This window comes from Anolis sagrei, chromosome 1 (assembly GCF_037176765.1).
Source record: "Anolis sagrei isolate rAnoSag1 chromosome 1, rAnoSag1.mat, whole genome shotgun sequence".
Classification (NCBI taxonomy): Eukaryota; Metazoa; Chordata; class Lepidosauria; order Squamata; family Dactyloidae; genus Anolis; species Anolis sagrei.
In genome coordinates, this window is record NC_090021.1 from 327168469 (window position 1) to 327183907 (window position 15439).

The following is a 15439-nucleotide window of genomic DNA, read 5'->3' on the forward strand; positions in this document are numbered from 1 at the left end:
TGATATAATTTCCTTTTCAAAACTGCACCAAAGCCTCAAATCTACTTACTGTTTGAACCCAATTTTTGGGCTTCTCGTTAAATTGCTGTTATCTCTGATCTTTAGATTGCTTCCCAAACGGTTCAAACCTGATAGCATAATGAGACAATTTTTAGAAACAGAAAGAAGATGAATTGCGATAATGCCACTTTACCTCCCAAGAGCTGTACAAATACTTTTGCATGCTCAAGGAGATTTCGGTTTCATCTCTTGAACAGCTGATTTCCATTTTGGAAGTAATTACTGTTACAGGATCTTTGAAAATCACTTTGTGGTATAGTGTTGAGACCTTGTAAATGAGTTTTTGTGTCTCTAGTTCTACCAGTTGTTTAGAGCGAGTGGAAACAAACCTCTCAGATATGCTCAGAATCCTGGCTGATAGAAAAGTTGCCTCAGAGGTTTGTTTTCAGAATTCTTCCTTTCTATCTGTCCCTAATACTGTCAGGAACTGCACTCTGGTATCTTTCCTCTGATATTCACTTTGTATGATACTGGGATTTTCTCTATTCAAAAACTATGGAAACAAGTTGCACAAATAGGCAAAGCAGTCAGAAAAGAAGCTGTATTCCAACATATATATTTTTAAATTTTGTAGTATTCTTTAATAAGGAGCAGTATCTTTTAAAGAAAATTGCAGTTCTTAAAGAAGCTGCCAACATAAAGCTGGGTCTTGAGGGATGATATGAATGTGTATAAATGGAAATCTTGATGCTAACATCTGTTTGGATACACTTGTTTTTGGGTAGCTCTACTGGCCAGTTCTGAGGTTTAAAATCCCTGTTATACAGGGTATTCATGCAAGTTTTCCACTTGAATGTTGCGATCATCTTAGTTTCTCCAGCTTGATATTCTATAAGTTACATCATCCCCAACCCTGAAGAAATCATAAGAGGTCTAGGTCTTGGAAGGAATGAAGGAACTTGATAAGATTCTCAAGGGTAAAGATCATTGCATACCAAGATCAGGAGTGCCCATGACACTATATTTCCAATTTCTATGTATGGTGTTGAAATTTGACAGTGAAGGAAACCGATAGGAAGAGAATCAATTCATTGGAATGTGGTGCTGGAGGAGAGTTCTCCAGCACCATGGATCACTAAAAAAGACAGACAAATGAGCCTTAGAGTAAATCAAGACCAACATGACTAAGCCTAGACTATTATACTTTGGTCGTATCACAAGAAGATGTGTGTGTATATTTTATTAAGCAAAGAATACAAGGAGGGATCTGTGCTAGTTATTTCCTAAAACATTTAGCCTACATCACCTGTTACTCATTTGCAGCCTCTCTCTAAGTACTAAATAGAGTTGGCCCTGCTTAACTTCAACAGTTAGATCTAGTGCCTTTTTAAGGACATTTAGGAATGAGAACACACGATTTGCTAGAAAAGACAAGAATGCTTGAAGCAGAAGGCATTAGGAAAAGAGGAGGAATGCATTACAGGTGCATAGAGTCAATCAAAGAAGTCACTCCTGACATGAAAAAAAAACCTGAAGTCAACCTGATGTCAGTTAACAGTAACAAAGTCAATAGCTTAGATTTTTATTTATTTATTTGCTATATTTATACTCCACCCTTCTCCCCCGAAGGGGGACTCATCATATGACCTCCAGGTATCTAGTTAATATAAAGCTGAGTCTTGAGGGATGATATGTAAGGGAGGTCACCATTGAATGTGTAGAAATAAGAAGTCTTGATGCCAGCATCTATTTGGATGCATTTGTTTTTGCCAGAGATTGAGTCCAGCAGAAATAGATTACATAAGCCTGAAATTGGTCTGTCCTTGGACTAAACTGAAAATGTTTTCCAGTAATTAAAGTGGGACATGGATCTTTACAGTACTGATTTGCGAGTTAAAAGGTTCAAAGCAATTTTTTAAGATGAGTGCTCCAAAAATAAATCTTATCAATTATTCATTTGTATTTATTTTGAGCATTTATAAACACCCAAAAATAGATTTTAGGGTAGTTCAGAGAGCCACCCAAAGAGAGGTCCCTTTTTGGGAAACATATTTCTGAATTTGGAGGGAATATTCAGGCTTGGGTGCTTTTGATATCATCTTTATCCAATTCTCATTTAGCATACCTTACTTACTAAGTAGGCACAAAGTTGAGGTAGGGTTGTGGTGGGAGGAATAGAAAGTTTTCACTTGACTTTCTGATACTTTGTACTATCTCAGATGATGCTAAAAGACGGTCATGGATGGTATCAGATCTCGATGTTGGACCTGAACACAGCTCTTCATGGCATTCAGGAAACAAAAAACAGCAGTTCCTCCACTGTATGTTACACCAATATCAACATAAATCATTTGCTTCTCCAATCAGCAATCACAAATTATACTCTTTCTATGAGTCATGTTTCAATCTAATAAATCTATATAATGCAGCCAAAATTTGAAATGGGATGTTTAATATTATCCATTTTAATTTACTCTGATTTCAGTATAATCCTACTCTATGGCTTAGTTTCCTTTACAGAAATAGTTATCTTTCTGGGAGAGATTTAATTAAACTTAGAAGCCCATTTATAATTATTTCCATAACTGCAAACACAGAGACCATGGAAAACAAATTATATAGGAATATAATTAAGCATATATTAATATGACATCAGAATCAGGAAACTGTCATTACGAATATTGATGGAGACTAGAATTTTAAACCATAATTTGAAGTTGGTTTAAGAATCTGACTTATTCGGATCCTCTTAGCTCGAGTTCCTTAATTTTGACGGCAAAAGAAACAGTGGTTAAATATCCCTGGATTGCTGGATTGTAATGCCTCTAAAAAGAGTAAAGGTGGTGCAAGACAAGGCACATAGCTCAAAGTCTGTGCATGTATCAGTTTAATAAGTCAAGATATGTGGCTTTCAGTGGAGATCAGTAGCACCATAAAATAGTATTTCTATAGAGGGATATATGCTCGTTCCAGAGTATAGGTTGGTTGAAGTCATCCTGTTGTCCAAAGTGGCAAGTCCTTTCCTTCTCAATGGCTCCCACTGCCAAATCAAGATACACCATATCCAAGGATGGCTTAGTTATCTGGGCAGCTGAGGGAAAAATCATACAGTGAAAGTAAAAATATAATAATATGTTAAAAGAGTAAGAGTTAGGTGCCTTTTCATCACATTCAGAGTCAAGCGATTCAAGATGTTAGCATATTCTGCCTAAAGTTAAGATCAATCATATAAAAGCAGGTCAGACATATGTACTAACTGGGCTCTCATGAGCATTTCTGTATACACTTCAGACAGATAGATGGGCATAGAACTGTTAAGAATTATTTAGACACGAGGCAATAGGAGAACTGGATACAAAGTGATTTTGTAATCATTTTGTTCCTTCATAATTCTGGTGAATAAACTTTTAATTTAACACATGTGATTATTCTCAGGATGGCACAGAGGAGCAATCCACCACAACTGGGTTTCATCCACACATGCCAACTAGGCAGGAGTCGATGCCCTTTTGCGATTTGATCCTTTGAGACTCTTTCCCATCTCAGTCGGGTTTTAATCTTCTGTCCTACAAATCTGATATGGTTTTGTCCCTTGCAGGTGTAGTTAGTGGGATTTATTAGTTTTTACTGTTAAATATCAGAAAACAAGTGGAGGAAAAGTCTAGGAACGATAAGAAAGAGGACATTTCAGATGTCAAGAAAAAGATCACACAGAACTGCAGCATGGGCAGAACAGTTGAATGGTTACGAGACTGTGATCAATAAACTAACAATAATGCCCAGAGGAGTGGGACTTGATCCTTCTTTAGGAAGGCCAGATTTTAAAGAGGACATGACTCTTTAAAAATGCAAAAAGTGTGATTTCTGATCTAAAGCAGGAAAGGTGTGTCATTGTGGAGTGTAAGAATGAGGTATTACCCCCAACTTGGACTGCAACCTCCCAGCAGTAAATATTAGAACATGTTTGCAAGGCATATTCCAGATTTCAAGCATGCCTGATTTTGTAAATCTCTAATCCTTTGATGATTCAATCAGAAAAATTACTTCAGCTTTGTCTTGTATCACCTGCATTATTGCCTTATATATTTGTGCACCAGAAACTCTTTAATAAACCATTTCTCTTTATTCCAAGCTAATGATGGGACCTGGCCAGCCCTTAAACAGAGTTCTCCTGTGGTAAAGCCCCCACAAATCCCCAGTGCAGACTGGAAGGACTCAAACATGGATGCTGCTTTGAAGCAGGGGACTATATCTACTCAGCCACTGTCGTCTTCGGGATTAGGAAGCACTGATAAACTGGTGAGTTTCTATCCTCCCCCTTTTTTTGGCTTTATACAATATTAAATAAATCCACTGCTTTCAAAGTTTGGTTACATTATCTCTTGAATCCTTGTGTGCTTTTTTTTTTTTGATCTTCAGTCACTATTAGAGGTTTAAAAAGACCTTTTTTCCTTTGGCTGGAAGGACCACTTAGCCACCTTTCTGGCAATTTTATTTATGGGTTGCCACGAGTTTTCCAGGCTGTATGGCCATGTTCCAGAAGAATTCTCTCCAGATGTTTCACCCACGTCTATGGCAGACTTCCTCAAGGGTTTTGGGATTTGTTGGAAACTAGGACAAGTGAGGGTTATATATCTGTAGAATGTCCAGGGTGGGAGAAAGAACCCTGTGTGAGGCAGGTGTGAATGTTGTAATTGGTCACCTTGATTAGCATTGAATGGCCTTGCAGCTTCAAGGCTTCCTGCATGGGGGAATCCGTTGTTAGGAGGTGTTAGCTAGTCTTTATTGTTTCATGTCTTGAATTTCCCAATTTTCTGAGTGTTTTTCTTTATTTACTGCCCTGATTTTACTGGTAGCCAGATTTTGGTCATTTTCACGGTTTCCCCTATCTTGTGGAAATTATCCACATGCTTGTGGATTTCAGTGGCTTCACTGTGTAGTCTGATATGGCAGCTGTTATAGTGGTCCAGCTTTTCTGTGTTCTCAAATAATATGTTGTGTTCAGGTTGGTTTGTCAGGTGCTCTGCTATGGCTGACTTCTCTGCTTGAATTAGTCTGCAGTGCCTTTCATGTTCCTTGATTCGTGTCTGGGCAGTGCTGCATTTGGGGGTCCCTATGTAGACTTGTTCACAGCTGCATGGTATATAGTAGACTCCTGCAGAGGTGAGAAGATCCCTCTTGTCCTTTGCTGAACAAATGTTATTTATCTTTCCCAGGGTCTTGATATGGGGAAAGTGCCACCAACCATCCCTGGAGTAAATAAGCAGTTGCCTCAAAATTACGGGACCTATCCGAGCGCTGTTCCTTTAGGAACAAGTTCTACCAATTCCCTGGAGAGGCGAAAGGACGGTAGCCTGCCAAGGCCTGGCTCCACAGCAGCAAACCGGCAAAGGCCTGTGCCGTTGCCTCCAGCAAGCAACATTCATCAGCCCAGCTCCTCACAACAAATACAGCAGAGGATATCCGTGCCTCCAAGCCCTACATATCAGCCTTCTGGTGCTCCACTGTTTCCAGGAGGCGATGGCAGGCCTGATCTCCCTTTAACTGTAGCCATCAGGCCTTTTCTAGCCGACAAGAGCTCAAGGCCCCAGTCTCCTAGGAAAGGGCCCCAAACGGTGAACTCCAGTTCCATCTATTCGATGTATCTTCAGCAAGCGACTCCACCAAAGAACTACCAGCAAGCTGTCTACAATACTCTAAACAAATCAGTCAAAGCAGGTAATTTGATTTTTTTTCTGAAAAGGTTTTAAAGGCTGCTTGATAATTAAAATAATTTAAATTAGGGTTTCGGGGCCATATCTTTAATTGAAGTGGTTAAAAAAATGAAGCACCATGTTAACCCCGAAATTATTGACTGTAATCCTTCACTGGGTATACAGTACAAGTCAGAAACAATGTATAAAATTTGGAAGGATAGTATGAGGGGTTAGGGGCTGCAGTAACACAGCAGGTTAAACCACTAAACTGCAGATCTTGCTGATCGGAAGGTTGGCAGTTCGAATCTGCAGACAGGGTGAGCTCCTGTTGTTAGCCCCAGCTTCAACCAATCTAGCAGTTCTAAACATGGAAATGTGAGTAGATGAATAGGTACCGCTTTGGCAAGAAGGTGATGGCACACCATGCAGTCATTCTGGCCAGATGACCTTGGAGATGTCTACGGACAACTCCAGCTCTTCAACGTAGAAATGGAGATGAGCACCACCCCACAGAGTCGGACTCTACTAGACTTAATGTCAAAGGCAAATCTTTACCTTTACCTTTAATATGAGTGGTTATGTTGTACTATAAATTAAAACAGTGGGCTTTATGATCCAGAAATAATTTTAAGTGTGTTTTGTCTTTTACACATCCAGTAACATGGGGAGGTAATTGACGTGTGCCTAAACCTAAAAACAGACACTGCTAATACTGCCTCACTTTTCAAACCTGTTTAATTCAGTATATTCGTGAGTGGTTCTGAGAAGTGAAGCAGTTGATAAGGGATTTTATTAGTATCTTTCTGAAAGAGAGATAGAAGAATTAAAATGGTGATGAAATACTTTGGTAAATCTTTACTTCAAAGTAGAATGTGTACAAAAAGGGAGAAGTGGAATGGTTAGAGGAGTTGGATTAAAATTCACCTGAGCTATTAAGCCTCTAAGGGAGAAGAACTGCCTGCAGTCTTGAACTACATTACAGCTCCAAAGAGGAAATTAAATTCTTTGCACTCATATTGGAAATGTCTCGGTAAAAAACCCCAGGGCTGTCAACTCATAACTAGTAAACTCATGTTGGAAATTTGAACTGGGTGTGTGTAACAAAAATTTTATATATAGTTTCAGCTCAAAACCACTAGTGCATTTTATTCTATCAGCTGTCTATTAAATGGGTTCAAAGGACAGGATTCTTTCAATTGGAAGGAGTTATCTAGTGCTGTCTTTTTTTGGTGGACATCTTTGGGGTGATGCCCATTGTTTCTCTTGTCCTTGTTTATAGCTCATCTTATCTGTATTTTGTAAGATAATATTCAGGGAAGCAGAGAATCTTAGACGGGGGATTAGCTGAAATATTTTTGTCTGAGTAATTCCTTTTATTTTGTTTGTTTTTTTGCCAAAAATGAAACTTTACATGCAGGAATAGCCACCTTGATTGTAAAAAAAAAATATTCCAGAGTACACATTTATTAATACTTTTATTAGGCCAACCAAAAGGCACAACATTAATCACTGTTAGTTTCAAAGCCCATGGGGTTCTTCATCAGGTAGAGATGGCCAACAGTATGTGGGAATCAAATGAGTGTTCAAACCACAGGTTTGCATGTGACTTGCTTGTTTGCTTGAGGTCTTATCCCATAAAGATATGTGTGGGTAGAAAGCTCAGGCCACACCCTCTATGGCCACTAGATGACTGAGACTTAAGTAGTATTTACAAAAGCGGTAATAATTCTCTTCCCCATTGACATCTACAAAACACCTCCTTTTGAGATCTGGGTCTGCCTTTGATCCATGCCAGTCCCTAGGCTTCTTTTTTTTTAACCTTAGGCTTGCCTAAGAAGAGACTTAAGGTCTTGCACAAGGCAGAGGCAGATGATGGCAATGGAGGAGGAAAACTGTACTGCTGTTGTTCTCGGTATCCTTTGGGGTTTGGACTTTTCAGGGAGATATTTTCCATGGTATGCCTTTTGTATTGCCTCTGTTTTTATAGTTTGTGGATATAGTTGACACATAACTATCAAATTTATAATGGGTTGCAGTGAGTTTTCTGGGCTGTATTGTCATGTTTCAGAAGCATTCACTCCTGATGTTTTGCTCACATCTATGGCAGGCATCCTTAGAGGTTGTGAGGTATATTGGAAACTAGACAAAGGAGGCTTATATATCTGTGGAAGGTCCAGAGTGGGAGAAATAACTCTTGTCTGTTGGAGGCTAGTTGCAATTAATCATCTTCATTAGCATTTAAAAGCCTTATATCTTCAAGGCCTGGCTGATTCCTGCCTGGGAGAATCCTTTGTTAGGAGGTGTTGGCTGGCCCTGATTGTTTCATGTCTGAAATTCTCCTGTTTTCAGAGTGTTCCTCTTTATTTACTGTCCTGATTTTAGAGTTCTTTTTAATACTGGTAGCCAGATTTTGTTCATTTTCATGGTTTCCTCCTTTCTGTTGAAATTTTTAATGTCTAAAATATTCACTGATTGAAATTTTAAAAAATCAACACTTGTCACCATTTTTCTATTATTTCCAAAATAGAAACAGCAATACTGAAAAGTTATTCCTTGTTCCTTTAGAACTGTTGCTCACTACTACTCTTTCCCTTCAGTTTATGGGAAGCCAGTTGTACAGTCTGGTTCGACTTCTCCTTCCCCATTACCCTTCCTCCATGGATCTTCTCCGGTCAACGCATCCCAGCCTCCGCCTCCAAATGAGTATATTGAGAAAGACCAAGAGGTGGAAAACACGGCACCTGCTGGTGATAACAGCAATGTAGAAAACATCCCTCGCCCCCTCAGCCCCACCAAGCTCACCCCTATCGTCCATTCTCCCCTTCGCTACCAAAGCGATGCCGACTTGGAGGCTCTTCGCAGGAAACTCGCTAATGCTCCCCGGCCCCTGAAGAAGCGGAGTTCTATCACCGAACCGGAAGGCCCCAGCGGACCAAACATCCAGAAGCTATTATACCAACGCTTTAATACCCTGGCGGGAGGGATAGAAGGCGCCCCATTTTATCAGCCAGGAAACTCACAGGACTTTATAGGCACCTTAGCCGATGTTGACAACGGAAACACCAATACCAATGGCAATATTGAGGAGCCAGTTTCAGTGCCCTCAACGGCTCCTCTGCCGGATGAGTCTTCATCGGATGCTAACGACAATGAATTGCCCTCTCCTGAAATTGAAGAGCTGATCAGCGTAGAAACCACAAATCAAACATCTGAAACAACTGAGGATGATAACAACAACAACAACCCTGCAGTAGCCCCTTCTGTGGAGCGGCCACCAAGCCCAACGCCTGAGGCCAATTCCCCAGAAGAAGAAGAAGTCCAACTGCCCCCTGATCTCCCTCCTCCACCTCCTCCTCCACTTCCTCTGGTAAGTCATTATAAAAATGCGATTTGGACAAGTTTCTGTGCAAACATTTCTACACCAGGCATGGGCCAACTTCAGCCCTCCTGGTGTTTTTGGATTCCAACTACAATTCCTAATAGCCAGTAGACTATTAGCAATTGTGAGAGTTAAAGTCCAAAACACTAGGGCTGGGTGATTTCGTTCGTTAATTTCGTAATTCGTTATTAATTCATTATTTTTTTTTGATAATGAAGCGATATTGAACCATTCAGGAGCAACTAAGAAACGAAACGAATTTTTTCAATTCGTTTCGTAATTGTTTCGTAATTGGTTCGAAATCGATTCGTAATTGATTCGAAATCGTTTCGTTATTATTTCCGTATGTCTGGTGCAAGTTTTAGGGTTGCTGTTTGTTTTCTCAGTGAAAAAAAAAATTATCACACCAACAGTCAACAATAGAGGGAGAGGGAAGCTTCCTGTCCCATTTGGAGGTTTTTTTAGTGTATTGCGCGATCGCGCCCGCCATTAATGAATCGATTTGTTATTGTTTCGAAATCGATTCGTAATTGATTCGTAATTTACGAAATTTTGTAAATAACGAAATTTTTGAAAGGAAAATTTCGGAATTCTTTTAAAAATCGAAACGCAAAACCCCCCTAAAAACGAATAGAGTTTAAAAACAAATTTTTCCGTGGTTGCCCAGCCCTACAAAACACCTAAAGGGCCATAGTTTGCCCATGCCTGCTCTGTAACATGCCATGCAATTGCTGTTTGTGTCTCCTTCGTGTGCATCGTAGTCCTCCTAATAGCCATCTCCACCCCATATACTGATTTATCAGTATATACTGATTTTCTACTAAATAGAAACAAACTAAACTGCTTCTTAAATGCAGGAGTAAACATGTTAAATCAAATTAGGTATAAAAGCAAGGTTCATGTTTATTCTGGCATGAATCTGTTCTGATTAGGCACATCTTTATTAAGGTGTGCATAACTTATGTGATCCACCAGGTGGGTCAACAAGGACATGTTGTCTCCCAGATCATTGACAACTTTCCTACTTTAGATTTAGCAGACTGGCAAACAGAAATAAGTTCATCAGTCTGTTGATGTGCATCATTCAGCCTCTGGAGCTGCAAACTGTGCTGGCCTACTTTAAGGTCTTTTGAAAGTTCAGTTGATGGGTTATGGTTCAAAAACAAATTGTGTGCCAAATTACCTGGCTCATACTAGTAGTAATCTTAAATCAGAAAAAAAGGTGAGCTATATATCTGTAGGAAAAAACTAAGTCCTGAATGCAAAAATACTGAAGGATACTATTGTAAAGCACAAAAACAATTCAAATAGACTTGTCTTTTCAGTTGTGTTATGGTAATGGATAATTCTGGCAATGTTTTGGACCAAATTGTGAGTTCCCCGTTATCCTTATTACTGATCTTTGTTCCTTCTCCCCCAAAATCGCATTTGAATGAAAATACCACGCCCTCAGTAGCTCCAAAATAAATTTTATTTGACACAATGCAATTTAGAATAATGTGGCATCAGCCTGAAAATAACTGACACCTTATTACCCAGATCAAAAGGACCAACCTGAAGAAACCCAACTCGGAGAGAACTGGCCATAGCTTGAGGGTGAAGTTCAATCCCTTGGCCCTATTGCTGGATGCTTCCCTAGAAGGAGAGTTTGATCTGGTGCAGCGGATCATCTATGAGGTATGATTACATGGCTAGATTCTCGTTGTGCTTTAAAGTCAGAAAATGTTTTAAGCCCATGCATTCATGCCATTTTCCCTTGCCTTAGGTTGATGACCCCAGCAAACCGAATGATGAGGGAATCACCCCTCTGCATAATGCAGTATGCGCTGGCCATCATCATATTGTTAAGTTCCTGTTGGACTTTGGTGTCAACGTGAATGCAGCAGACAGTGATGGATGGTAAGAGACAAAGTCAAGCGCACTCTTAATTCTAGATGCAGCACAAAGAATAGAAAGGGCCAGTTACTAGTTTGACTCCCTCTTAGTACACGTGATCATGTGTTTTGCTTCACTTTCTTCTGTTGAGTCTTCTATTTCTGCTTTGTTTCAGGACTCCTTTGCACTGTGCTGCCTCTTGCAACAGTGTTCATCTTTGTAAGCTTCTTGTTGAATCTGGAGCAGCCATTTTTGCTTCAACTATAAGCGACATAGAAACTGCAGCAGATAAGTGTGAGGAGATGGAAGAAGGCTATATTCAGTGCTCTCAGTTCCTATATGGTAGGTTACAAGTCTGATATTTTGCGTTATTTTTGATGTTTGAGATCCTTAGTTTGAATTTGTCCTTACTTAACGAGTTCAACATCCACCCCAGTGAATTCATGATTACATTACAACAAACATGTCGTTTATGTATACTGAACTGGGCTGTTTTTTTTCTGAAAATGTTCAGTCAAGTAAATCTTCAAGGCAACTTACAGCAGAATCAAAAATAATAATGCATTAATGGCATCAACCATGTACACACTAATCATTAAAAGCATATTTGGATAATCTTTTAGAACAGTGGTTCTCAACCTGTGGTCCACGGAATGCAAACATGGTCCACAGCCTCACCGTTACTACACCGTTTCCTCAAAACCACGTAGCAATAAGAGCGACTGGTTTCACAAAACCCTCTTATAGTGCCAAGGCAACAGGGATGTCGGGAGGGGGGAGGCTGACTACCGATGAAAGATTACTATTATCACATTACCTCTGGATTATTAAATGTAGTTTTCTGTGTGCAAGCAGATGGCGACTACTGGGTGGCATATGTTCTGTATCCAAAACTAGAGCTGATGTGGTCTATCTGATGCAGTTTTCTGAATCAGCACCCCAAATAACCAAACCGAATCGAAAGTTGACCAAAAACTGATTCGTAACCATTTTGATACTAATGTTGGAGAGTGGTCCCTTCTCCAAAAAACAAAACAAAAAAAGGTTGGGAATGACTGTTTCAGAACATTTAGGCCAGAATCTTCTTGATAACTTATACCAGGCATGGGCAAACCTCAACCCTCCAGGTGTTTTGAACTTCAATTGTTGAAGTCCAAAACACCTGGAGGGCCGAAGTTTGCCCATGCCTGGCTTATACTGAAATAACTCCCAGCTGTTCAAGGCAGCCAGTGCATTTTTTTCTCTACCACAAAAAAGTTCCAGAAGGGAAGACAGAATAGTACAGCCCCATGTCATTTGTACTACAAGCACCATCTCCAGCCAAGCTTGAATGAGGCCTTATGTAATACACTGGTTTTGAGGAATGTTTGCCTTTCTTAAGAAAAAGCTCACTGTAAATGAGCCCCTCCTAGCACAATGCAAATTATTCTTGTACCAGTGTAATCTTAAGTTTTATAGCAATTTGCAATCAGATCCTGATTGGGACTATGAAGCTTCGTGGGTCCCAACAGGACTTTTCTTTTTTTAGATACATGTTTCTGGAAATTTCAAGCAGAGTTAATTCACACGTGTTCTAGTGGAGGTAGTATTGTAATTGAGCATAATGGGTATATTCTGTGGAATAGTTTGTTTGCAGAGATTCGGGTGGAGAGACAATGGTAAATGAAGTGGTGATATTTGATGAAGAGCAGGCATGTTTGTTGGACCTATGCGATATTAGTAGTTGCTTGAAACTGAGTGAGATTGCTATTCTGCCTGCCTTAATACTGTCAACATGAATGTTCAGAGTTGCTCTCTAAGGCTTCAAATGAGAAGTAATGGTTGCTTACCTGTTTTTCTCCGAGTGGTCACCTGTAAAATTCACGCATATGGTAGTCTGCACAGGAAATAGCATATGTGTGATTTCACAGGGACCACGCTGGAGAATCTGTCTTACCTGAGGAACAGTATACACTGTTAGTCACTCTTCTGTTAACCAGGCCCAAACCTGCTGAGTCTCAAAAATCAGAAAAGACTGGACACGTTCAGACTAGTATGATTGTTTCTTTGTCTCTTATATAATCTTATTTACTTGTTGAAAATAGGTGTGCAGGAGAAGTTGGGGGTCATGAACAAAGGTGTAGTGTATGCACTGTGGAATTACGAAGCTCAGAACAACGACGAGTTGTCATTCCACGAAGGCGATGCCATTACCATCCTGAGGCGCAAGGATGACAATGAGACGGACTGGTGGTGGGCACGCCTCAACGAGAAGGAAGGCTACGTGCCCAAAAATCTCTTGGGGGTAAGTTTGACACATCTCATGGTGGAAGCGTTTATTTCAAAACAGAAAACAAAATTCCAGATCCGCTAGGACAGAGTTCTGCAGGGTTTTTGTTGAGACAGAAAAGACAAATACCTAAAAACAACATGCCACTTGTTGGTTGCTTGCACATTCACATAAATGCACCTGGAGCATTCTTCTAGGTGCAAGTCTTCTTGGATAAACATACTAAATACTACCAGAAAGTTATAGAAATCTACTTTTGATTTTGAAAAACTGAAGCAAATTTAAACGGTGAACTGTTGTTCTGGAAAGTTTCCAGAATAACAGTTCACTCTCTTTTTGGCTGGATAAAGAGAAGTCTAGGAACTACTGATGGCCAGATATAGCTCTAGGGCAGGCATGGGCAAATTTGGGCCCTCTAAGTGTTTTGGACTTCAACTCCCACAACTCCTAAGTCCAAAACACCTGAAAGCCCATGCCTGCTCTAAGGCCAGACTCTGGCTTATACTGAAGGTTCCATTGGGGCTTGGTAACACTATTAGTAAAAGTATCTAGAGCAGGCACGGGAAAACTTCGGCTGTTAGGAATTGTGGGAGTTGAAGTCTAAAACACCTGGAGGGCCGAAGTTTGCCCATGCCTGCTCTAGAGTGTCATGTTGAAGTGCAGCAGCTGCGTATTTGAACAAAAATTCTGATAAAGATTCCTCATTTTGGGAATAATTGAAATGATACTAGCAGACATTGAGGGAAGGAACTATTAGTGTGCATAGAAATATAAAACCGTTCCTTGACTCCTCTAATGTGGTTGTTCAAATGTAAGAATACTTCTTTGCTAGTTATAAAACCTTTGTGTAACCATGAATTCCTTTCATTGCAGTTATACCCAAGGATCAAACCTAGGCAACGAACTCTGGCCTGAATCCCACTCTTTGGCAATACAGTATATCTTGCTGGTAACTGGAAGATGAAAGTATACACTGGATACATTTTCAATTACATTTCACCAGAAGTTAAGCTATACTTGTTTTAAATGGTGCTCTTGTTTCATATAATGGACCGCGTTTGAGGTTTTTCGATCTGCAATTCGTAAGTGAGATCTGCTTTATGTCAACCTGCCCGGTCTCTGGGCAAGGCGCTCCAACGCAGTGTTTTCTGCCAACCGAACTTTAAAACCGTGCGCTCAATGTTAAAACCTTTGCAAAACGCAGATATGCTCTCTGATCAGTCGTAGTCCGCAGTAACTGTCCTGACATGTCAAGATGTTTATTATTAAAATTGTCAACTGAGTGTTGCGTTTGCTGTGTAAATCCTTCAAAGCTCTCAGCAACAGTTGACATCTGGGAGTTACCAACCGTCTTCTGGAAGGAAAGGTGTTACTGATATATGACAAGAAAAGCATCAAGGATGAGTAGATTTTGCACACCTCTCAAAACCGCACTCGTTCCTTCACGTGATGTTTTTTTTCTTGCTATTTTCTGCTTACAGCACCAGTTTCCCCCCGTATTCCGTTATGCTTCCTTTTTTTTCATATTAATGCCCTGAATTCCATCTTCTGGATAAACCTGCATTCAGATTGAAGGGAATCTGTATGTCTATATGGAAGGAAAGTGCAATAGTTGGGAAGGGTAAGAGTCAGGTTAGACAAAAGCTCAGTGGGGTTCAATTTGAGAACCTTTAAATCTTATGTGTGAGTGACTGAAGGATTGACTAAAAAGGCCAGATTGGTTGTGAAGAGTGAAGGGGAGAAAGAAGAGACTTTTGGGAAAGACGACGACTTGCTGTTTGAGGCAGAACGGCATCTCTGTGGTTCTTGACAGCCCTGTGCCCGATGCCAGGGTCAGTAATGCAATAACTTGATCCACTATCTAGTTTCAAGCAAAACTACAAAAAAGCACTTCACTGGAATAGAAAATTGTACATGGTTTTATATAAAGAAGTCTATTTTGAATTCCCCGTTATGTTGTAGCCATACATGTTTTATAATTTCCTCCCTGTAAACTGTAGGCCAAGTGTCCATTCTCCATGTACACATTTTGTGCATAATTTATATCCATCGATGCAGTGCTGTAATTTGCTTTTACCACTGTTTTAGCATTAATTGTATATATTGTGGTGATAAGAAGTGAAAAGGGTATTGTAAAAGAATATTTGCTAAATGACTGTGAGTGAAAAGCCTACGAGACACTGCTCATCCAGTGTGCACAATAAAACTACTGCTAAGGTA

At 40.0% G+C, this 15439-nt stretch overlaps 1 protein-coding gene across 7 annotated transcripts in view; it reads left to right on the forward strand.

The window, feature by feature from the left end:
• The window catches only part of PPP1R13B (protein phosphatase 1 regulatory subunit 13B), a 75377-nt gene extending 59938 nt beyond the window's left edge, over positions 1–15439 (forward strand). For 6 of the 7 annotated variants that reach the window (XM_060754943.2, XM_060754948.2, XM_060754963.2 and 3 more), the window contains 8 exons: positions 4133–4299; positions 5217–5718; positions 8294–9063; positions 10615–10752; positions 10841–10974; positions 11126–11292; positions 13035–13234; positions 14093–15439. In XM_060754943.2, the coding sequence (XP_060610926.1) occupies positions 4133–4299; positions 5217–5718; positions 8294–9063; positions 10615–10752; positions 10841–10974; positions 11126–11292; positions 13035–13234; positions 14093–14134 (2120 nt within the window). In that variant the 3' untranslated portion in view covers positions 14135–15439. Of the gene's footprint in view, positions 1–2219; positions 2322–4132; positions 4300–5216; positions 5719–8293; positions 9064–10614; positions 10753–10840; positions 10975–11125; positions 11293–13034; positions 13235–14092 lie in introns of all 7 variants that reach the window. The other variant, XM_060754956.2, reaches the window with a different exon arrangement.